Genomic DNA, 23341 nt, shown 5'->3' with positions numbered 1-23341 from the left:
CTCAATCATCCCTTACTCTGGCTCACTGAATTACTTTTCAATCTCCTTTCTGCTTCAAAAGTCTATTCTTTTTCACCCCCTGATTACTAGAGACCCTTGCAATGCAGCTCTAGATGTCCTGGAGCTCACTGTGTGGACCAATTTAGTTGCCAATGCAGTAACCCTCCTACCTCTGACCCTTGTACACTGGGATTAAGGCATGAGCCATAGGGCCCAGTTACGCTGCTACTCTTTCTACCACTATCTCTTTGTCCTTTAGCAGTGGCAGCCCTCTGTGTAATTCTCACTCATGCGCATGGACTGCCAGAACCCCGTGTACCTCTCATTGATACACACAAGCACACACTCGAGAGCAAGTAAAGGGCAAATGAAGGTTCTCAGTCATCCTGCCTAGCTTTGTTTGGAGCTTGTCACACAAGCAACACTTAAAATAATAGCAGCATCACATTAACAAAGGGTAACTTTAAACACTCGAGTGTGAACAAAGGCAAAGAACTAAGGTACCCAGTACCTGCTGCTCCTCTGAGGACCGGAAGGCTCCCTTCAGCAGATCCAGGGCAGCAGAAGGATCTACAAACTTTCGATTTGATCCCAACAACAGAGCAAACAAATACTGAAGCTCTTGCATAAACATGATATTTCTCTTTTCCTATAGAAAAGACAGACATATTACAAGATTTATTTGGAAAGTTTGAACAAATGGAGAAGTTATTAACCATCACTCTCTGAATTCACATTTACCAAGTTCTAGATCAATGAGACTGACAAAGATGAACCAAATAAGGACAGCAAAGTGTCACTTTAGAGCACAGGCAAAGTCAGAAGCAGCCAGGGAACATGCTGAGGGGAAGATAGAATAAATGCTCTGGGGATTTTGCAGCTGCCCATCCACCTTAAGAGGATGCAGTGCAGTAAGGTGCTGTCCAAGGGCAAGAGGGATGCAGTCAAAGAACATATTCAAGTTCCTAACACGGCTAGGGCTCTGCCTTAGCAATCTGCTCTGCGTCCCTGACCTAAGCAGCCAATGGATGAAGAAAGGGTGGCACTTGGAGAACAGGCTGAGTGTCCCGACAGGGCAGCACTGCGCCTCACTGTACCTTCTTGGGACTGTTTCCTGATTTTATTCCTGCTTAACTGTTTATCTTTGTAAACCCTTACTTCTTATCCAAAGGAAGAGTGACTTAGCCAAGGACTATCACCGATCCCACATGTGGTCCAGCAACACAGAAACTTGCCTCAGTGTCAACTTACAGTGTGACTTCGGCAGCTTTCCAGGATGTTCTGCGGCAAGCTGTAACTGAGAACAAGTCTTCGAAATCCAGGCAACTGAAAGAGAGACTAAAAAAAAAAAAAAAACATTCTCAACTACTTGTAAAACAACTGCAGATCTAACAGTGTCTCATTAGGTCATTTAGGCTGACCTTGTTCTCCCTATGTCAGCAAGGCTGGCCTTCAACTCCTGAGGCTGCTGTCTCAGCCTTCTGACTGCTATGGATTACAGGCATGTGTAACTCAGGTGTAGGTTTCAGAGCCAGGCACGGTACCTCAGCATAACCCCAGGCTCTCAGGAAGTTGAAGCAAAAGGAGTACAGTGACTTCAAAGATATCCTGGGATACACAGTGACTTTCAGGCCAACCATTAACTGTGACACCCTGTCTCTAAATGAATATTGTCTTTCATTTTTAGAAGTATGTACACTGTCAACCTAGCAGTTCTACTATTGTAAGAAAATGATTGGGCACAAAGAATAATAAAAGCATTAATTCTTTTAGGTTAAAAAAAAAAAGCCTAAAAAGAGGAATGAACAATACTAAATTAATACATAGACATAAATATTAGTAACAGAAAATTATGTCATTAAAATGATATCAGAAGCTGGGGAGGTGAGTAAGAACACTTGCTGCTCCTGCAGAAGACTGGGGTTTGGCTCCTGGCCCCGCACAGTACATCTCACAATCACCTTTAACTCTAGCTACAGAACTCTACCCCCTCATTCTGGGTCCTTGGGCTCCTGTATGCACTTGGTATGGGTACATACATGTGCACAAATAAAAATGCATCTTTTTAAAAGAATGTGTAGAGATACATTCACTTGCTACTATGCAGTAGGAAAATGAACTGACTAGAACGTGTGCACCAACACAAACAACCTTAGAAATACTCTTCCTGTGTGTGACAGAAGCAGGGCAGAGATTCAGACTATAATCTGAGGACACTAAATTGGAAGGATTGCCTCAGGTTCAAAGACAGCCTGGACTACACAGTGAGCTTTAGGTGCTAGCCTGGGCTTCACAGCAAGACTCTGTCTCAATTAAAAATAAATAAAGGTTACAGAAAAGTGTAATTCTATTTGTTATGTTTAAGAACATAAACCAACACCTTGTCTAAGGCTATACACATGTATGATTAGGTCTGTGGGGGCAGGAGGTAGTGACAGACAAGGCTCAACAGCACTGGGATTTTATAATATTCATTTTAAAACAAACCTGCATGTGTGTGTCCCTGTGCACATTCAGAGGCCAGAAAGAGTGGCAGGTGTTTTCCATCATTTCCTACCTATTCCCCAGAGTCAAGGTCTCTCCTGGAACCTAGTGACGTTTTCTAAGCTGAGCTGGAAGCCAGGAGGCCCACGGTCCTCCTGCCTGTACCCGTGTGAACTAGACTTGCAGGCTTGTGCTCATGCCTGTGCAGTAAGTGTACTTGACCATTTCTCTAGCCTTCCAATAGTCATTTCTTATCTTAGGCGTAAGCACAGTTCTCTTTCTCTCTCCTCTCTCATGTTTGCACATGCGTGCGTGCAACCGCATAAGTTTATTTTAAAGGGGATCATTATTTAGTCTAGGCTGGCCTCAGACTCTTGGTCCTTCTGCTGTAGCCTCTTGAATGCTGAAACTACAGGTGTGCACCACCATGGATGGCTGTTACCCACTTGGAATCAGTCCTCTATTTTTTCATTTTGTACCCCAGTAATCCAAAGGTCAGGACCAGAGTAGGGTCTTTTCAAGTTAAGAATGTTTACATAAACTTTGTCAGTTGAACGTCCCTAATTCAAAAATCTACGTCTTTAATCCCAGCACTCAGGAGGCAGAGGCAGGTGGACTGCTGTGAGTTCGATGCCAGCCTGGTCTACAATGCGAGTCCAGGACAGGTAAGGCTACACAGAGAAACCCTGTCTTGAAAACTTCTTTTTTAAAAAAGCAAAAAAAAAAAAAAAATCTAAGACAGTAAGTTTTCAGGTTTTGTACATGGTATCCTACTGTCAACTGGTTTCTCTATACTGACAACTATTCCAAAATCCATCTGCCAAGTCACCAACCTCTCAAAAGGAAGGAGGAGGAGGAGCAGGAGAGGAGGAGAGGAGAATAAAGGCTGAAAGCAGTTCATTAGGAAAACACATATCAAGACAGATGCAGGAATGCCTTCCTGGGAGTCCTAACTCTACTTTCTGTATTTTTTTTATGGCAAGGCCTCACAGAGCTTGGCTCATACAGAATATACTATGAAGCCCAGCTGGACCTGGACTTCCAGCAATCCTCCTGCCCCAGCCTCAAAAGTGCTGACTACAGACTTGAGCCACCTCACTTGACTCCGCTGCCCACTGGACACACTTCGGAGTTAAGTATGTGCTTACTAGGCATTGGAGAGGCAGCACACACACATCAGGTCATGTATGTGGAAGTCTGCAGGAGTCAGTTCTCTCCAATGCTCACCCCTGCTCTCCAGTTTTAACCAGCCAGTTCTAGCTGTCTCATTCTCACATGGATTATTTATGGTCTACTTTTTTACTCACAAATGCTCTGCACCTAACTATATAACCCAAACCCTAGGCACCTTCACACCTCTGCTAAAACGCCTCCTTATCAGCCAAGCTACCCCCAACCAACCCACAGCAGCGGAGGCCCCTTCACTCTAGCTGAGTCCTCTCTAGCTAGCACTGTTACCCTCTGTCCTAGCTGGGGGGAAGGGTTTATTCAGCTTACACTTCCACATTGCTGTTGATCACCAAAGGAAGTCAGGTCAGGAACTCAAACAGGGCAGGAACCTGGAAGCAGGAGCTGATGCAGAGGCCATCTGTCTCAAAAAAAGATTGAGAGCAGTGCAGACAATGGAGGCCTGGCTTGAGACTTTTCAACGGAAAGCAAAGACTCTATTAGCCTTTTGTGTGAAGATTCTGTAGTCCTGGTTAGCTGGGGCTAAAGAATCAGCTGTGATTAATGGGATACCAGAGCTATTAAGGTAAAGCCTTTGCTTGCCAGAACAGCTGATGCTGGCGAACTGGAGCTAAGAATTTAGTGGTGATTAATCAAAGACCACTGGGGGTGGGCATGGTGTCTCACACCTTTTATCCCAGCACTCAGGGAGGCAGAGGCTGACAAATTGCTGTGAGTTTGAGGCCATCCTCAGCTACAAAGTTAGTCTAGGATAGCCAAGTCTACACAGAGAAACCCTGTCACTAAAAACCAAGGGGGCAGGGGAGGAAAGAAAACACTGAGGTTTAATCTTCTGGGAAGTGTTTCTGGAGAGCATATAGAAGCTATGCTACATAGGCAACCAAAGTTGTACCTCATGCTGGGGAGCCAGACTTGGAACTGTGTAAGAGTCACAGGTGGTAGTGGTTTTGAAGACATGAAGGGCTCAAGCAGAGGCCAAGACTTGGCTTGTGAGGCCAGAAGAGCCCACTGAAGGAGGTGCAGCCTCAGCAGCAGTGGAAGGCCCAGGACTGAAGGGCTCAGGCAGAGGCTGAGGCTCTGCACCATCAAGTGCCACCTGCCCAAGCTTAGAAGGCAAGTTGTGTGTGAGAAGAGGGCAGACAGCTGCAGAATTAACTGAAGCCTTCGGAGGAGACCAGGAGGCTGAGTGCGTCCCCGACGTTGCATGTTGAGTTACTCATACTGTTGGGAGTTTGGGTTTGCTTTGTTTAGATTGTGACTGTGCCCTGGTTTTCCCCCTGGAAGTGAGATATGGAAGTGTAAACCAAATACACCCTTTACTCCCCAACTTGCTTTTTGGTCAAGGTGTTTAGTCGCAGCAATAGAAACTCTAAGACAGTGTATTTTATTTTGTGTGCATCGATACCTTGCCTGCATATAATATATGGGCACACATGCTTTCCTGATGCCCAAGAGGTCAGAAGAGGGTACTGCAACTCCATGCCTGGAGTGAGGGATGATTATAAGCCACCATGAGGGTGCTGGGAATCGAACCCAGGATCCTCTGCAAGACCAACAAGTGCTCTTAACTACTGAGCCATCTCTCCAGACCCAGGAAATATTTCCTGATAGCCACTTCTCTCCGAAGAAATCCATCCACCTGCTTGGCTTTACTTTTGACACTTATAATACTCTTTTCTAAACTTGAAACGCATACAGTCAACTCCTAGTGTAGTGTCTCATACAAGGATGTAAACTTAGGCATCTTGAACTCAGCATGCCTACAGCCTTACTGGCAAATTCAAGCACACACAAATTACTCCTCCTGTGTCAAACAGCACTCAGCCACCCGGTTACTCCAGCCAGGCCTTATAGTCTTCCTCACTCCTCTCTTGTAGTCATCACTCATCAAGTCCTATGGACTTCCCAACCCTCCCCACAAGAGTTTTCACAGGGCTAAGGATGTGGCTCAGTGATAGAGTGCTTGCCTAGCATACACAACACCCTGGAACAAATAAATGCATGTGTGTATACGTATACTTACCTCAAATTTATGTATATAGCTAGCATAGTGTTACATTCCTATAACGGTGGTGCATGCCTAAAATCCCAGCACTTGGGAGGTACAGGCAAAGGACCACAAATTTGAGGCCAGCCTGAGCTACATAATGAAAAAAAAAATTTATGGCCTCTTTCCAAGATGCCCATCTGCCATGCCTCCACTCCAAGCTACCCTGAATGTTATTCATTAACTGCTGACCCCAAACACTTAATATATTTATTTTTCAGTACTGCCCAGTTTAGACATCAGAGATTCCCAAGCCAAAACACAAAGTTAAGTAAAATATAGTAATGCTACAACAAAGACGACCCAGCTTTACATAATTTTGTTTTTTGCATTTAGTGTGTGTGTCCTTACACATGTGTACAAGTAGAGAAAGGACAACAATGTGCAGTTCTTTTCTCCCACCATGTGGGTCTTGATCAAACTCATGTCACTCACTGGGCTTGTTGGCAAGCGCCTCTACCCACTGAACTATCTGGCTAGTCCCATTTAAATTTTAGAAGCTACACTTCACATCTTTCATTGTAGCATATTATGGAATTATATCCAGGAGCAAATAGTTGTCTCTTAAGAACCCGATACCTGAATAACAGCGCTGAACCAACACGTGTTGCCAACATTTTTCAGCCCAACTGGCCAACCGTCCACTCTCCTCCAGTTATTGGGATTGTGGTTTTCTCCCCAAACTTCACAGCGTTTTCTCTTTGAGCGTTTAGTTTCTGCGGAGTTTGCCTCATGTACTCTGTAGCATGCCAACACCACGTATCAAAAAGAAAAACAAAAAATAAAACAGTTGAAGAATGATTTACTATACAGAGGATATTGGTAATTTTGCAGATGATTCAAATGCAGAGATGACCATCCACTGGACAACCGCTGGCTACATAATAGCTCTATGGTTGTAATGTAAGTGAAAAGTGAGGCCTAAACATGAATGTAAACCCTTCTATAAGACACTATTACTAATAAGACCCACAGTGAAAATGAGTTCAGGTCAAAGCTATTCACGCCTACCACGTTAAAGGCTTTCATTCAACCATGGTATCCTATCAAAGAGCTTGCTACTGAAAGGGGGAAGAGACAGTGTGCCAAAGCTAGGAGTCTCTAAGCTACCTAGCACAAAATACACTGTTCCTTTCTCTGAAAGAGAAACTCAGCAATGTAATGAAATAAGTCCAGAAATCAAAAGGCTATGGTTGGAAACAGATGTCTGTGACTCACATGAGACAAGTAGCACATCAGCGTCAATTCTAACAGCATGTCCCCTGGTCACCTGAGTCAACATGATAGCCCTTAGCCTATCAGAGGCGGTACTTATAAAATACCCAGGCCTGTTGTTGTTCCTTAGTAACTTGAAACAATAGAATGCTGTAGACTTCCTACTCTAAGACTACAGACTGTATTAAGATCCTCCATGTCCTCAGCTTTTCAAAGTGAACTAAAAACCTAAGTGGTGGCAGACACCTGGAATCCCAGCACTCTGGAGGATGAGGAAAAAGGGGCACAAATTCCAGGATACTCTAAGGCTCAAAACAAAACCAAAGAAAGAAGGAAGAGAAGCGGAAAGGGAACTTTTATCTCAATGTTATAAAGGAGCAAAATGACCCCTTAGTAGCTTTCCCAGAACACAATACAACAAAGCAACCATGAAGAACAAATATCACAAATTAAAGCAGCAACCTATTAAGCTCTCTGCCATCGGTCTGAATGTTAGGAGACTCCAGAAGACTCAAGGCGATGGCTGCCTGCAGGTCGTCTTTGTTGTCATGAGTAAGGTCTATCACTTCTGTGAGGAAGCAGAAAAGCCATTAGTTCCTGTGCAGAAAAGACCATACACACCCCTAGTTCTCAGCACAGTCTCATCTGTACACGATCTTGTATGCAATCTTACCCCTGACAGTTCAGAAGTAAGCGACTAAAACCACTCTTCAGGCCTGGGGAGGTGGATCAGTGCATAGAGTACTTGTTGTTTAAGCATAAAGATCTGAGTTCCAATTTCAGCATCTGGGTAAAAGGACAGGCTTGGTAAGCACATGCCTATATGCTCAGCCCAGGGAGGCAGAGAAAGTTGAGAGTCCAGACTTGGTGGCCTGGCTGCCTAGCTATCTGGTAGGTCCCAAGTTCAGTGAGTAGCCCTGTCTCAAAAAACAAGTAAGGTGGAGGGGCTAGAGAGATAGCTCTCAGCAATTAAGAGAAGCCATTGGTCTTGCACAGGACCCAACACCTACATTGTGGCTCACAACCATTCATAAACTCCAGTTCCAGAGAGCCAACACCCTCTTTTGGTCTCTAAGGTATACCATGCAATGCACTGATATACACACAAACAAAACACTCATATACAGAAAAATAAATAAGGTAAAGAGATAGATAAAACACCTTAAGTAATCCTCTGGCCTGCATGCACACACACACGTGCGTGCATACACACAATAAATAAAGTACATTAATATTCCACAAACTCAAAAATACAATCCATACCTGTAAGTTAATAAATAGCCTTTATCACTGTAAAACATCGGCTACGTATAAAACATCCTAGCAACGGACAGTCAACTGTACACACACTAATCTATAGTAAATGGAGGTCAAGCTTTGTGAAGTTGGCCTGTGACCTAGTACAAACATACTAAAACTAGTCAAGAAGAAAAAACAGTTACAGTCAGCCTTAGCTACACGGTGAAATTAACAAGAAGGAATGAAAGAAACCATTTAAAAGCTTGAACCTAGGCCTGGCTCCCACAATGGCTCAGAGAAGGACCAGGATAGGCGAGACCTACTTGCTAAGAGCTCTCTGTTGGTAGCACTCCCTGCCACTTCAGATGGCTCTGTGGCAGTGGTGTTGTGAGTGGGCTCCTTCACTCTTTGGTCAGTGAGAAGGCTGACGGCCTGCGTGATGTCACCATTACTGGCCTAAGAGGAGGAAAAAAGTAACAAATTCCAAAAGTTAAGCATTGCAGAACTGACAATAGGCAACATTTTCTGTGCTGTTCTTTTACTACCTTGGTGACACAAGGAGTAAGCCTAAGCACAGCTCTGGGGCAGAAGCAGAGTAGGAAATCTAACGAAGGCAGGGAGCCCGATGCACCTGGAGGAGGCTTCAGCCCTGGTGGCAGGAAAACACTCAAGCTGCTTGGATTTTCACAATATGAGAAGCAAGCCACTGCCTTGCTGTACAGCTCGGTCACATCAGGAGCCTAACTTCAGCTTTGGCACAGCGAGTCACAGAAGGTGAAAAGGGCATTCAGCCTGGACAGTAATGTCATGAGCAGTCACCGTATATAGAGGGGTGACACACCTGCTTTGGTTTGTTTGGGGTTTTGTTTTGTTTGGTTTGGTGTTTTAAGACAGGGTTTCTCTGTGTAGCCCCAGCTATCCTCAAACTAGCTCTGTAGACTAGGCTGGTCTTGAACTCACAAAGATCCGCCTTTCTCTGCCTCCAGGTGTGCGCCACCACCACGACCCGGTAACATATCTGTTTTGAACTTTTTCCTAGGAAAATATTCTAAAAGCACAATAGAACGGAGGCCCAAGCCTCTTATACTCATTGCTTGCTCTCAGCACTATCCACCACAGCCCATCCTTCATCCACACCACCCACATCTGCTGGCTACTGTTCCTCGGGTAACATTCACAATGCATCTTCTCAAAACATAACAACAGTGCTTAAGAATAACAATATGATAACTTAAGAGCAGACGAGCTCTCTGCTGGAGTATTCTTTGGTTTGTTGGTTGCACTCAGGATCCATACAGGAGCTATACAATCACAAGGATGGTCCCCAGAGCTCCCGCAGGCTTTCTCCACTACACGTTCCCACCAGCTTCCTCAAGTTTCTATGTGGAAGAACCCCTACCTGACCTGTAGGGTTTCGGTTCCTATGTTTTCCCCTGGGGTTAGAGTGTGAACTGACACACCTGTGATGTGGAAAAGTGCTTCAAAGCCTGTCGGCTAATCGGGTCTGGAAACCAACCTTTAATGCTTCGTGAAGGAAGGATGGATCCTGGATACCTGTGATTTCTCGCAGCTGGTTTAACAGCATTTGGCAGCTCTGTTTTTGAGAAACAAAATCAGATACATGTCAGTCAGAAAGCATAGCTGGGTACTTCTTGGACAGGCCAGGCAGGCTCAAGACTTTTTTTTTTTTTTTTTACTTTAAAGTGCTGACAAGCTCTATGTAGCAAGTTACTAATGGTCTGATGGTCAGACACATTATAAAATACTGAATCTATCATTCTGTCCCAGAAAATACTAGAAGCAGTTACAAGAGATATATGGTTCAACAGAAAACTCCAAATACCTTTGACACTCCTAATTGGTCAGCTTTAATGTATGCTTAAGCAGCCTTGGGCTTTTCTCTCTGAGAAAAGAGCAGCAGAAGGTCACAGAAGGAGCCCAGGGAATCTGCATGGATGTGAGTATGAGCTATTTTAAGCTTTACTGTGCATGCCATTTGTGTGTGTGTGTGTGTGTCATTTTTCACTGACAATAAGCTTCTAACCATGTAATTAACAAATGGCTGGTACCACTAACCTGAAAAAGAAGCACTGCTGAAGTATAAGACATATAGTTCCAGAAGAATGAGCCCTGGATGCTTCCATTAATCTGAACCAGAGAGGCCTAACTAACATCCAGCTACACAGATCTACTTAAAAGCCCTTCTCAACCCCGCAGTGGTGGCGCTGGCCTTTAATCCCAGCACTTGGGAGGCAGAGGCAGGTGGATCTTTGTGAGTTCGAGGCTAGCCTGGTCTACAGAGTAAGTTCCAGGACAGCCAAGGCTACACAGAGAAACTCTGACTTGAAGGAAGAAAACAAAGAAACAAAGAAACAAAAAGCCTTCTCAGCTTTAAGTGTTCACCCTACTGTCCTGGCTCAAAGTCAGAGCCAATACAAAACTCCTCTGGACAAGTACAGCCCAACTGAAACAACTGGCTCGCCAACAGAAGACGCAATGGCCTTTTCATAAATAGTGAAAACAAAATGATTAAAGCGTATTTCAACGAGCAGCAACTAACTTATAACACAGCTAAGGTTGTGCCAGGAGTAAGTCCTGACTTATCACTCCAGGCTTCACCATTAAGTTCAATTAGTAATGTCTCAGAGAGACAGCCTCCATTAACTGCCAGCTGTATCCGAAACAGTATCCTATGGTCTTCAACAGCTGAGGACCCGTTGGCAACACCGAAGTATCACAACTAAAATAACTGACTGAACAGCCTGGGAAAGGGATCAGAGTCTTTCTCTTGTCACAAATTCTCCAGTCAGAAGCTAGAAATGGGATCATCCCACTGAGCCCGCAGCCTTTGACAAACCCAGTCACTAGAGGTGAGCTGGAAGGGTTATCAGGCTGAGAGGCTGAGATTTAGCCTTCATAGCAATAGGAAATGTGAGCAGTTTTTTAAAAATAAGGCATTAATTTCCTTCCAGATGAATTCTAATTCCATTTGATTTCACCATGTAAAAAGTATGTGAATCAGACGGGCACAGTGGTGCACGCCACACCTGTAATCCCAACACTCACAGAGGTAGAGGCAAGTGGATCTCTGAGTTTGAGGCCAGCCTACAGAACTAGTTCCAGGATAGCCGTGGCTACAGATAGAAATCCTGTCTCAAAAAAAAACAAAATTTTAAAAAAAGATATGAGAATCTATGAATTTGGACCCTACAACAATTTCTGGAAAGCCAAAAATCAACATACCCGAAAAGTCCTGGAAGAATAGGAGGGGAAGTGAGGAGCCTGATAATACCAAATTGGAACAACAGTGGAAACGACGGGTAGACTCAGTAACTATGTCCTCATCTAGAATTCCTCTGAAAGCCAATGCATAGAGACAATTAAGAGTCCCAGTAAGAGATACACGCTAGCACACACCACCTGCATCTGGCCGTGTACTGTTCCTAAAGCTCTGCACGCATTACTTGATGCCGACCCTTATAACAAACCTACTGCTGAGGTGGGTGTGCTGACCACCAGCCTGTTTGTCTCTTAAGGACACAAAGAAACGGGCAAATACCCTCTTAATGTAAACCAATGCAAACATTTCCCCTGTATTTTGACCTTGCACCTTGCATGGTAATAAGTTTCAACTTTATCAATTCCCAGCAACCACATGGTGGCTTACAACCACCTGTAATGAGATCTGGTGTCTTCTTGTGGTGGGCAGGCACATGTGTGGGCAGAATACTGTATAAATAATAAATACATCTTAAAAAAAAAAAAAAAAACCAATTTGCCAGCCTTCCCACTATCAGAAGCTGATTGCTCAGCGGTACAATGTGTTCTAAACTAGCTATTATTAGGAAGCAGGAGGAGAAAGACTGGTGTTGGGCTGACTAAAGGCGCCATCCGTTACTCACTCTGAGAGAAAAACCTGCTACCACTGCGACTACACCAGGGCCTAGTGACAGTGCGGGTCAGTGCAGCAGCTTCTTGCAGCTCAAACTCTTTCCCTCAGGCTGAGGAACCCACCTGCCCCTACTTCCAAGTGTACTTACTGGCATTCCAAACAACTAACCGTGGCTGAATACACTCTGGCACTCTTCTTTTTTAGAACAGAAAGCATTTGGTTGCAGTGTTCATGAGAACTTCACATTACAGACCATCCCTCCAGCGATAAATATTCTGTCTCACAAGATCGCAGATGCACACAGTCTGGCCTGCTTTCTAGTCATTTTTTCACACACAAGTTTTGCATGTTTTTCTTTTTTGCTTTTATGCTAAACTACAGTGCAGTCTTTTAAAACACATTTTAAACAGCCAGTAACTGCTGTGGGGAGTAACAGTGGGTAAAACTTAACTGTGATTCATAACAATATGACAGTAGGTCTAAGCCCAGAGCTTCATCAAAACTAGATAAACATTCCACCAACCAAGGTTCATTTCCAGCCCCAAGCATTATATATTAAGTGGGTTTTTGTTTGTTTGTTTGTTTTTTTAAGTGTCTTACTTTATGTGTAGAGGTGCTTTACCTACAGTCTGCATGCCTGAGGAGATCAGAAGGACTGGATTGTTGGGACCTGGAGTTACAGTGTGAGCTGCCATGTGGGTGCTGGGAATTGAACTTGGGTCCTCTAGAAGAGCAGCCAAATGCTCTTAAGCACTGAGCCATCTCTCCAGTCTCTCAAATGTTAATTTACAAGGTCAGGTGTGATGGCTGATACCTGGCATCCTACAATTTGGGAGTCAGAGGCAGAACGATTTCCACAAGTTGGAAGGCTAGCAAAGCCTGCCTCAAAAAACAAAACAGGAAGAATTACAGAAGTTTATTTTGATGATGACCAACCAAAGTCTGCCTGCACCCACAGGGTCCCCAACTCATGCTCTGGCACCTCACAGAAGGGGATTTAAGTAGCAGTCCACTCTAACTACGCCACTCCACAGAAAGTACACTCCAGTGCAGACAAGACAAAGCTTGTGCTCTGTCCTGATGAACTCCAATGATGGCAAGCACCAACAAGTTTGCATTTCCTTGACTAAATTCACACTGTTTTCAGAGGCAGTAAAGAGAGACAGACCCGCCCATCTTGAGGAGGGCTGGCTGCACACCCCAGCTACACAGTGGCTTGTGAACCAACCAGACTTCACAGGATGGGTACTTCTCCCTTTCTTGTTTTTATTTATTTTTTTCATATGATATATTTTGATCATATTCTTTGCCCTCCCAAGACCTTTCAGATCCTTTCCACCACCTACCCAACTTCATCGCCCACTCCCTCTCAAAAAAGAAAGCAAACCTAAAACAAAACCAAACAAAAAAACACCAAGCCATAAAAAACACAGCACACACACAAAAACAAACGAATACAGAGTCTGGTTTGTGTTGGTCAACTACTCTGTAATGGGGCCTGCCCTGGGGTGTCGTAGATATATCCAGTGACACTCCATTGGAGAAAACTAGAGTTTTCCTCTCCATGGCAGGTAGCAATAGCAAAGAGCTTCCTGGCTAGGGGTGGGACTTCCTGTCCACCTCCCCTCCTCCAAACTGGGAAATGGTAGCCAATCACAAGCCAATACCAGTAGAGCAGTAAGGGCAACTCAGTGGTAAGCAGGACTACATGAAGAGTGGGTGGCATCTCCACATTGACTTTGGAGCTATGTGCTCAGAGTCACAAGACTGTGGACACAGAATGAGGCATGAATAAGAGGGTGGGCTAACAGGAAGTCGTAGCTTTTCTGAGAATGGACAGACCCTCTGGGAACTGGGGCAGTAACTCTTGGCCCTCTTTTTGTACTTCTTTGCTGTCTGGATACTCTCACAACACTGAGGTGTCATTTAGCATGCAGATGAAAACATAATGCATTAGAGGTTGTCTGGTGGGCACTCCGGCAATCATATTAGGGCCAACTAGTTTGGGCCAGGCTACTCTGACCTAAAACATCCAGTGTGCAAACCTAAGAAAGAATGCCTAGGAGATAATCCCAGCACGTGGGAGGCAGAGACAGGCGGGTTCTGGCCTGGTCTACAAAGCAAGTCCAGGACAGCCAAGGCTACACAGAGAAACCCTGTCTCAAAAACAAAGAAAGTCAGGATGAGTTCAGACTTAATGTAATGAAAAAGACAGCAGGCTCTACAGCAGGGAACAGATGGGGTGAAGACATCGTGTGTGCAGAAGTATGTTTGCGTTTGTATGTACATGCTACAGTACACACACATGAAAGTAGGAGGACCAGCTGTGGGAGTTGGTTCTCTCCTTCTCCTATGTAGGTCTAGGTTCCAGGGATGAAACTCCGGTCAAGTTGTTAAGCCATCCATCCTACTGGCTCAGAAAAGGTACTTACATTTTTAAATATTTTGAATACATAATTCTTTTTATGTGTGTTGGTGTGTGGGAAAGATTAAGCTTTGTCACAGGTGGAAGCAGTCTTGGTGGGCTTTACCCTTGGGGCACCCCATGAATACCTCGTGACAGACTGAGTGGAGCCATCCTGGGCCTGGAATTCAGGAAGCAGACCTGGGAACCCCACTTGGGCTATTGTTTTTCTAATGGACCCTCAACCAGAGAAGGAGCCCACCCTTCCCACGTGACTCAGGCAGGTGGGGAGGAGAGAACAGGTTCAGCGGGGCTTGAGCGCCTGTGGAGCAGCAGACAGCCCGCCTGTGGAGCAGCAGACAGGCCGGACCAACACGCGGGCCGGAGAGACACCTAAGGACCGGAACCGTTGAACGGACAGGAAGGTTCACTCTTTTGTCCCTTTAACCTTTTTTCCTTCTTGTGCAAGCTAGTTGGGTTGTATAATAAAGTTTAATTGTTAAGAAACAAAGCCAACATTGGTGTTTTGGCTGTATGTATGTTTGTGCACCATGTGCATACAGTGGTCACAGAGGACAGAAGAGGGCATAAGATTCCCTGGGACTGGAGTTAAGGATGGCTATAAACTACCTTGTGAGTGCTGGGAATTGAACCTAGGTCCTTAGGAAATGCAGCTAGTACTCCTAACCAAAACATCTCTCCAGCCCTTGGGAAAGATTTTAAGATGAATCTGGCACAGTTAACAATTGGTTCAAAATGTGGCAAGACTAGGGAAAGAAGGTATTACAGCTATGTCACAGGGCTTCTGAGCAAACCAGTGGTGACAAGAGGGGCAGAATGCTGGAGGGGGCTGCGGAGCTAGAGCACACCCTGGTATCTCCACAGGGATTAACGCTTTAATCAAATATTTGCAGATGGATTCAAAAGTGGGTGTCACTGACTTCACAAAGTTGTCCTCTGACCTTCACAGGTGCAGTGTAGCATGCAGGAACCCCAGCCCCACACTAATAACAGGAAAAAATAATGGTAGAAATGTGACCAAGGAAAGCTACTCAACATGTCCACCTTGGGCTTCCACATGCACTAAGGGCAGGGGAAATGAGGAAGAGCGCATAATGGATATAAAATTTTCTTTAGGGCAGGGCATGGTGGCGCATACCTTTAATCCCAGCACTTGGGAGGCAGAAGCAGGTGGATCGCTGTGAGTTTGAGGCCAGCCTGGTCTACAAAGTGAGTCCAGGACAGCCAAGGCTACACAGAGAAACACTGTCTCAAAAAAAAAAAAAAAAAGACAAGAGTCCTGTTCTGGACTACAGGGTGCCTAGAACTCCTGCCTGAGTGTTGGGATGATGGGTGTACACCACCACGGCCCAACTATTTCAAGAGTCAAGCAGCATGCGGCTGGTACCTTTAGGCAGCTTGACCGGAAGGCCAGCCCACACTGCAGTGGACTCACATCTCACTTATCACAGCCTTCCCATGCATCAAGTTTTTGCGCCTAGAAAATGAGGTCCACAGCATCCACTCTGACAGCACCGGCAGGACGTCAATGAAGAAATACCTCTCTGTCCAGCTAAAGTCTGCTCCGGTACACAGAAAAACACTGAGACCTTAGAGAAGGTGGCCCCTTACAGTCTCAGCAGTACCACTTAATAGCTGTGTCTCTCTGAAAACTCTATTTTCTAGACATACTAGACTTGACTTCAGGGGTATGAAGCAGGCTTAATGAGTTCAGGTGTTTTCCAGCAAAATGGGCATCAACAATTTGGTTTATGAAGGCTTATGTATGCTACAGTAGGGGAAAGGCTTTGCTAGTAGAGCACTACAACTCAGAACTCAGGCCAGGCCAAATGAGTCCAGTGCAATATGTAGCTAAAAGAATCCGCTTAGCCGGGCGTGGTGGCACACGCCTTTAATCTCAGCACTTGGGAGGCAGAGGCAGGTGGATCACTGTGAGTTCGAGGCCAGCCTGGTCTACAGAGTGAGTCTAGGACAGTCAAAGCTATCACAGAGAAACTTTGTCTCGAAAAACCAAAAAAAAAAAAAAAAAAAAAAAAAAAAAAAAGAAGAATCCGCTTAAAGCTGGGTGTGGTGGCACACGCCTTTAATCCCAGCACTCTGAGGCAGAAGCAGGTGGATTGCTGTGAGTTCGAGGTCAGCCTGGTCTACATAGTGAGTCCAGGACAGCAAAGGCTACCCTTGTCTTGAAATACAAAATCTGTCTGTGAAGAAACAAGGACAAATATTTAAATATATAGTGGGAGTTTTTAGGAAATAAATTCAAACTCCTAGAGAACTTTAAAACATGGTAATAAGGATCTCAAAGAACTAAATAACCAACAATTGCAAACCAAGCACGCCAGTCATCCACACAATGGGGATCTGTAGCAGAAGGACTGGTGTGAAGTCAAGGCTAGCTGGGAAACAGAGCGCCTCTGCCCCTGCCTCAAAAACATTAACAACAAAATTCTTCTTAAAAGCCTGATTTGGGCAGGGTTAGGTAAGACAGTGCGCACCTGTAAGCTATGCACTCGGGAAGCAGGGGCAGGTGGATCTCTGTGAGTTTGAGGCCGCCTGGTCTACAAAGTTAGTCCAGGACAACCAAGGATACAACAAGAAAAAAAATGAAACAAACAAACACACACACACCCCAATAAGTTTCTGTTGTAAAACAAGTCTTTTTTTAGCAAGCCTCACCACCAGGCACCCAGCAGATGCTGACTGAGTGAAACCACTAACCATCTACACCGCTGCTGCCCATTTAGGCTCTTCAGTTCAGGACTTGCTGCAGCCAGACCCCACATGCACACCTCACTTTGAGAGATCTGCAGAAGCCACACTCACCTCCTCCATCTCAGCACAGAGATCTAGGAACCAGCTGGCTTTGTCTCCTCTCAACTTGAGTTGATCCTGCTCAGGCTTGTATTTCTAAGTTTTCTACAGTAACTTTTTCTTTTTCTTCTTCTTCTTCTTTTTTTTTTTTTTTTTTTTTTTTTTTTTTTTTTTTTTTTGGTTTTTCGAGACAAGGTTTCTCTGTGTAGCTTTGGCTGTCCTAGACTCACTTTGTAGACCAGGCTGGCCTCGAACTCACAGTGATAGTGATCCACCTGCCTCTGCCTCCCAAGTGCTGGGACTAAAGGCTTGAGCACCACGCCCGGCTCTCAGTAACTTTTTCTTTTGACAAGGTTTCACTGTGTAGCCCAGGATGTCCTGGAACTCACTCTGTAGATCAGGCTGGCCTTGAACTCAAGAGTTCTGGAATTAAAGGCATGCACCACCAATGCCTGGCTTGTTTTGTTTTGTTTTGTTTTACACCAGCTCTTAATCACACTGTTGGGCAGGTGTCTTGGTTTTTGAAACAAGGTTTCACTTTGTCACCAATACCAAACTCACAGCAATCCTCCTACCTCCGCAAAGCTGTTTTAGAAAAGTTTTTTCAGTATCAATGGCACTCTGGCAAAAATAGTCACCATGTCTAAAACTCTCTGGATTTCTCTAAGGAATGTGACAAGTACCACAGTGGCACAATATTTGTGTGTGACCAGGGAAAGGGATGATGATAGGAAGTGGACAGACTATGCCTATTTACTAAAAAAAGACAAAAGTTTAAGAAGTTTGCGCCTAGGCTTTAGAGTTCTGGGCCTATCTGGAGAGCTAAGCTAGCTATTAAGAGATGCAAGCCTTGTGAACTGGGAGAAAAGTGGGGGAGGAGGGGGCCACAACATGAGGTTCTATTCACTTAAAAAAGAAAAGGAAAAAACAACAGGTGGATCTGGAAACTAAGCAAACAAGGCTACAGCTGCATGGGGCAGCAGAAAACGCTGTTGCCGTGGTTTGGGAGGGTTGGTTGGTGCTGCTGTTCTGGGGATTAAGGGCTCCTAGGCACAGCAAAACCGGAATTCTATCCTTAAGCTTCTAGAAGTTTTTTTTTTATGTGCAAATGAGTCTCCCTGGGATGAATCAAAAGGCAGAATTTGGGGTAAGGATGCAGCTCAGGAGGTAGAATGCTGGCCTTGCATGAAGCCTTGGGTTTAATCTCCAGCACAGGATAAACCAGATATAGTAGCCAAAACTTGAAATCTCAGCAGGATGACTGCTGTGAGTTTGAAGGCAGGCAGGTCTGGGCTGAGTTAACCCCTTTCTAAAACAAACAACTAAGCACAGCAGATTTTAATTTAGCAGGTGTAAGGTGGTGGTCCAGGTGCTGGTTCTGATCCTGATTCCACAGTATCAACACTCCATCCTGGTGTTCCGACCTATCAACAAGAGCCACTGACCAGAGCTGGGCAGAGATGGGTAGGCAGGAGCTGGAAAGCAGGACTAGGCAGCTCACACACCCAACTTCCCACATGTGTAAACTCCCGTGAGCAGAAGCTATTGATCCCCCTATGTAATGGGAAGACAGCAAAGGTTTGTGGGAGTTGGGCTAAAAGAGCTGACATTGCTTAGATGAGGGTTTCTTTATCTATACCCATAGTGTTCACATAACAGGACCCATTGGGAAGCTAAACAGTACCAAGTGAGATCTGAACCCACTACATGCCAGCAGCATCCTTCCCCACAGCTATAAACAAAAACCTCTCCAGGGGCTGGAGATGGCTTAGTGGTTAAGAGTACAGGCTGCTCTTGCAGAGCATCCACAATTCAGCTGACAACTATCTACAACAGCATCCTCAACTACAGGGCAAGTTTGAGACCAGCCTGGTCTACAAAAGCGAGACCATGATAGCCAAGATAACACAGAGAAACCCTGTCTCGATAACCCAAAAACAAACAAACAAACAAACAAAACACAAAACAAAAGGGGAATGGGAGGGGAAAAAAGGGAACAAAGAGCTGGGCACAGTGGCACACACCTGTAATCCCCAGTACTCAGGGAGGCAGGAGTAGGTGGATCTCTATGAGTTTGAGGCCAACCTAGACTACAGCACTAGTTCTAGGACAGCCAAGGCTACATAAAAAGACCCTGGGGGTGGGGGGTGGGGTGGTGGGATGGACCCAAAGCCAAACCAAACCAACAACAAATAAGAAGCTGGGTGTGGTGACCTTTAATGCCAGCATGAGAAGGCAGGGGTCTCAGTGAATACCAAACCAGCCTGGTCTATAACAAGTATAGCCAGGGCTATACAATGAGACTCTGTGCCATCTCTCAAAAAAAGAAAAGGGTTGGGAGGGGCATGGTGGGACCATTGAGGAACAAGCAAGGCTGTGTTGACATTTGTGTGTGTGTGTGTGTGTGTGTGCACGCACACGCACGCGCGCGCACACACACACACACACACACACACACACACACACACACACACACACACACACACACACACACACACAAAGGCTGGGAAGGCTGGAACCTGGCCCAAGTTTGTAATCCCAGCAGTCAGGAAGACAGAGTTTGAGTTCCAGGCCAGCCTTGGCTATAGGGAGACTGCTATCGCTATCGTCTTGCCTCCCACCCCTGTGTATGCATGTGTCAGCTATTACTTGTATTGTTAGCATCACTAGTTTCAACTTCTTTGATTATAAGACACTGTACCAAGCCTCTAACTCCAGCAGTTAGAAACCAGGCGTGGGAGCATCAAGAGTTCAAGGTCATCCTCCCCTACAAAGTTCGAGGTCAGTCTGGGCTACAAGAAAACCTGTCTCAAAAAACACAAAAAAGTCATTTTGATGAAAGAGAACACATAGAGCCACCTGATAAGAGGTTATCTGCTAACGGGCTCAAAAGACTGCACTGTCTCGTCAACCATAACTGGCTGAAAGAGCAGGACAGTTGGAGAGCCAGGTCATGACTTTCTAACACTCCAAAAATCACAACATAAAAGGAGCTGAGGGAAGTGGCTCATATCTCTAACCCCAGCAATGAGGGCGACTAAGGCAGGACTAGCGCCTCAAGTTCCAGGACAGCCTTGGTTTAAAACAAAAACCAAAGACACCGTGAAGTGAAGGAAAATAGTCAACAAGGCATTAAACAGCTCAGGGGTGAAGTGCTTGCCTGAGCTGAGCGGGAGAGAAGAGGGGGGAAGTGTGTGGCTGTGGCCCGAATCCTAGGTGCTGCCGCCAAGGGTGACAGGTTCCTAAGAAGTAAACTGACTTCAAGCTGATTATCCTACCCCAACAGTAAGCTTTCCAGCTGGTTTTTACCTAAGTTGAGAACTAGTTAAAACACAGGAAGCTGTCCTTAACTCACCAGTCTGGGAGATTCAGGGAGATCACTGAGAGTGGGCTCAGTTTCCAGAGAACTGTATTTTTCACTCACCTAAAATCGTGCAGAGCCTATACATAGTTTTGTCTGTCCTTTGTACAAATGACCAACTGGGGAAGAGAAAGCACGGCCAGCTTTAAATAGCTCCTGTGTGTGGGGGGAGGGCGGCTCCTCTCAACTACATTAAACATCTTCCAAGGGAAGGCATGATGCCTCGTGAAGTCCAAAGAAAGAACCCACCCTACATAGAGCTACTCAAGAGAAAGAAGTTATTAATACTCTCCCGAAATCTGAAAGTTATGCTCCACTTACTCTTTCACCCTAACCAGTTCCTTCAAGCATTTTCTCCTAACCAGAGCAAAAAAAAAAAAAGGGGGGGGGGGCAAGTTATCAAGCATTCAAAGCTTATCATCTGTCAGCCTGGGGCAAAAAAATCTCTGGGAATACCAGTAAATGTCATCACTCTGCAGGTCGCCAGGCATCAGGCTACTGCAGCCAGCCACAGCCTGGGAGTGCCAAGCCTTCCCAAAATAGCTATGACTTTATACACAATGCTCATCAAACACCTCACACACAAACCCACAAATAGAGAGCGCTGAAACAGGGGTCACTACTCAGACTGTGGCAGAGGTAAAGGAAGATGCCACTGATTAAAAGGCATGTGGCCTGAAATGACGGAGGCCGGAACAAATTTAAATATGACTTGCTTTCCCTTAAAATAGTATCAATATGACTGTCTCTAAACCAAATCTTACCACCTGTTTTTAAGTCACTGTCCCCAAACAAGTAGACTTAAACAGGTGGGGGGATGGGAGGCTGGGAGGGGGGAATGAATATGCACCCCAATATCCAAAAGACAGTGTTGAATAGCTAACAATGCAATCTTCATCTGACTGCTGAAAAACTATCCACCTACTTTCATTTCGCAGCCCAAGACTTAGTTTTTTCTTTTTTTCTTTTCTCCTACATGAATTTTAAATAGCATGCTACGGTTTTTTAAACTCATAGCCTGGGGGTGCAGTACTTGACTACCCCATGTGATAGGCCCCCAGGCTTGATTCCCTAGCAGCTCAGAATTAATTAAAATAAAAAAAGACATAAAGAGTTCCTTAGGAGTATCTCATTTTTGTATTCTAAATATTTTATAAATTTTCTCGCTTGCAAACTTGGTATTTGAATTACTTGGTATAGATTTTCCATCCTGTCTTTAAAAAGTGCGGTTCTTGAGGGGATGAAGATCTACTGCTACATTTGTAACATTCCAAAGTAACACAAGATGACAGTCTCAAATTGCTCATCTCCCAAATGTCTTTAAAACATTATATGAGCCTTTCGATTTTCTCCAAACCAGTGTTTTTGAAGTCTCGCCATCTTAGCCCTAAGACCCTTGTAGTATTTTCAATCTTAATATTAGGAACCTAGTCAGTGTGCCTTTTAGTCATTGTGCTGTTCCTCTCCTCTCCTTTAAAATCTACAGAGACCAGTGAGATAATTCGGGAAGCTGATTTGTTTCCGAAAGAAACGGACGAAAAGCGGGGCGGGAAGAGGGAGGAGTGGGGCTCCGGGTCTTTTTTGCACTTTGTTGATTAAAGCCGGCTTTAAGTCAGATAACTTGAGTCCGCTTAAGCCTCTGGGAAGTCACTGCAATAAAACTGATTTGGGAGTCAAAACAAGGCACCGTGGCCGAGCTTTTGGGAAGTTTTGTAGCTGCTGGGTTGGGCCCGGCGCACACTTCGGGATGAGCCCATGCCCACCATCTCACGTGCAACCCCTCCCGGTAGAGTCCCCGGTAGAGTCCCGCACCCGGTCCCGCTGGGAACCTGAGCTGGCCCATACAGCCAGGCAACCTCACACCATCGTGCGACCCCAACCTCGCAAGTCCCCTGCGGCCCGAGGGTGCTACAGCCCTACAGCCCTAGCCCACAGGCCCGGGCCTCCGCTAGCCCGCGCCCGCTTGGTCCACCGCGCCCCTCTCGGCCGGAGCCCGGGCCCCGCTACTCTCACCCGCCGCTCACCGAACCATGGCCGTCCGCCGGCCCCGCCGCGTCGTCCTGCTGCAGCTCCGCAGTCATGGCCGTGGCACCCCTCCTCGTGTAGCCCCAATCCGGTCGTCGTCTTTGCCACGGCCACCACCGCCGCCCCCGAAGCCCGGGAGCACCGGGAGGCACCGCCCACACGTCCCGCCCCCGCCCGCGGCGCGCGCTGTAAGCCCCGCCCCGGCAGCCGCTCCCAACACCCCGCCCCCTTCACCCTCAGCAGAGGCTCCGCCCACGGCGCTCTCTAAAGGCCCCGCCCCGCCCCGCCGGCCACCACCCATCCTGCGGCTCCCGCCAGAGGCCCCGCCCACACACGCCCCAGGTCCTCCCCCCGAGATCCCGCCCACGCCGGCAGCGAGCCCCACCCCGTCGTGGTCCCGCCTACACACTCTGCTCACGCCCTCAGCTTGCGCCACAGGCCTCACCCACATGCCCGCCCCCAGCTTGCGTGACCGGGGCGGAGCTTCTCCGCGTGCTCCGGCCCACGTGACCGTAGCCGGGCACAGACTAACGGGTCAGCGTCGTTTTGCCAGCTGTTGCGATTTCCGCATTAGGTGCCCAGGAAGTGGGCGGCGGGGCCTCTGGGTCTACAAGACTCCTTTTTTTGGCTGAGCCTCACATCTGCGTCCGGCCG

The 23341-nt window shown here is 46.1% G+C and overlaps 1 protein-coding gene across 1 annotated transcript in view; it reads right to left on the bottom strand.

The window, feature by feature from the left end:
* Positions 1–22850, bottom strand: part of Usp28 (ubiquitin specific peptidase 28) — a 56852-nt gene extending 34002 nt beyond the window's left edge. The window contains exons 1-7 of the mRNA XM_051156381.1: positions 22687–22850; positions 9690–9767; positions 8497–8629; positions 7397–7502; positions 6299–6458; positions 1252–1338; positions 512–649 (exon numbers count right to left, since the gene is read on the bottom strand). Coding sequence (XP_051012338.1) covers positions 512–649; positions 1252–1338; positions 6299–6458; positions 7397–7502; positions 8497–8629; positions 9690–9767; positions 22687–22743 — 759 coding nt within the window. The 5' untranslated portion in view covers positions 22744–22850. The remainder of the gene's footprint in view (positions 1–511; positions 650–1251; positions 1339–6298; positions 6459–7396; positions 7503–8496; positions 8630–9689; positions 9768–22686) is intronic.
* Positions 22851–23341: the final 491 nt, after the last annotated feature.

This window comes from Acomys russatus, chromosome 14 (assembly GCF_903995435.1).
Source record: "Acomys russatus chromosome 14, mAcoRus1.1, whole genome shotgun sequence".
NCBI classification, from domain to species: domain Eukaryota; kingdom Metazoa; phylum Chordata; class Mammalia; order Rodentia; family Muridae; genus Acomys; species Acomys russatus.
Note: the sequence above shows the minus strand (reverse complement) of the source record. Positions and strands in the feature narration are given on the sequence as shown.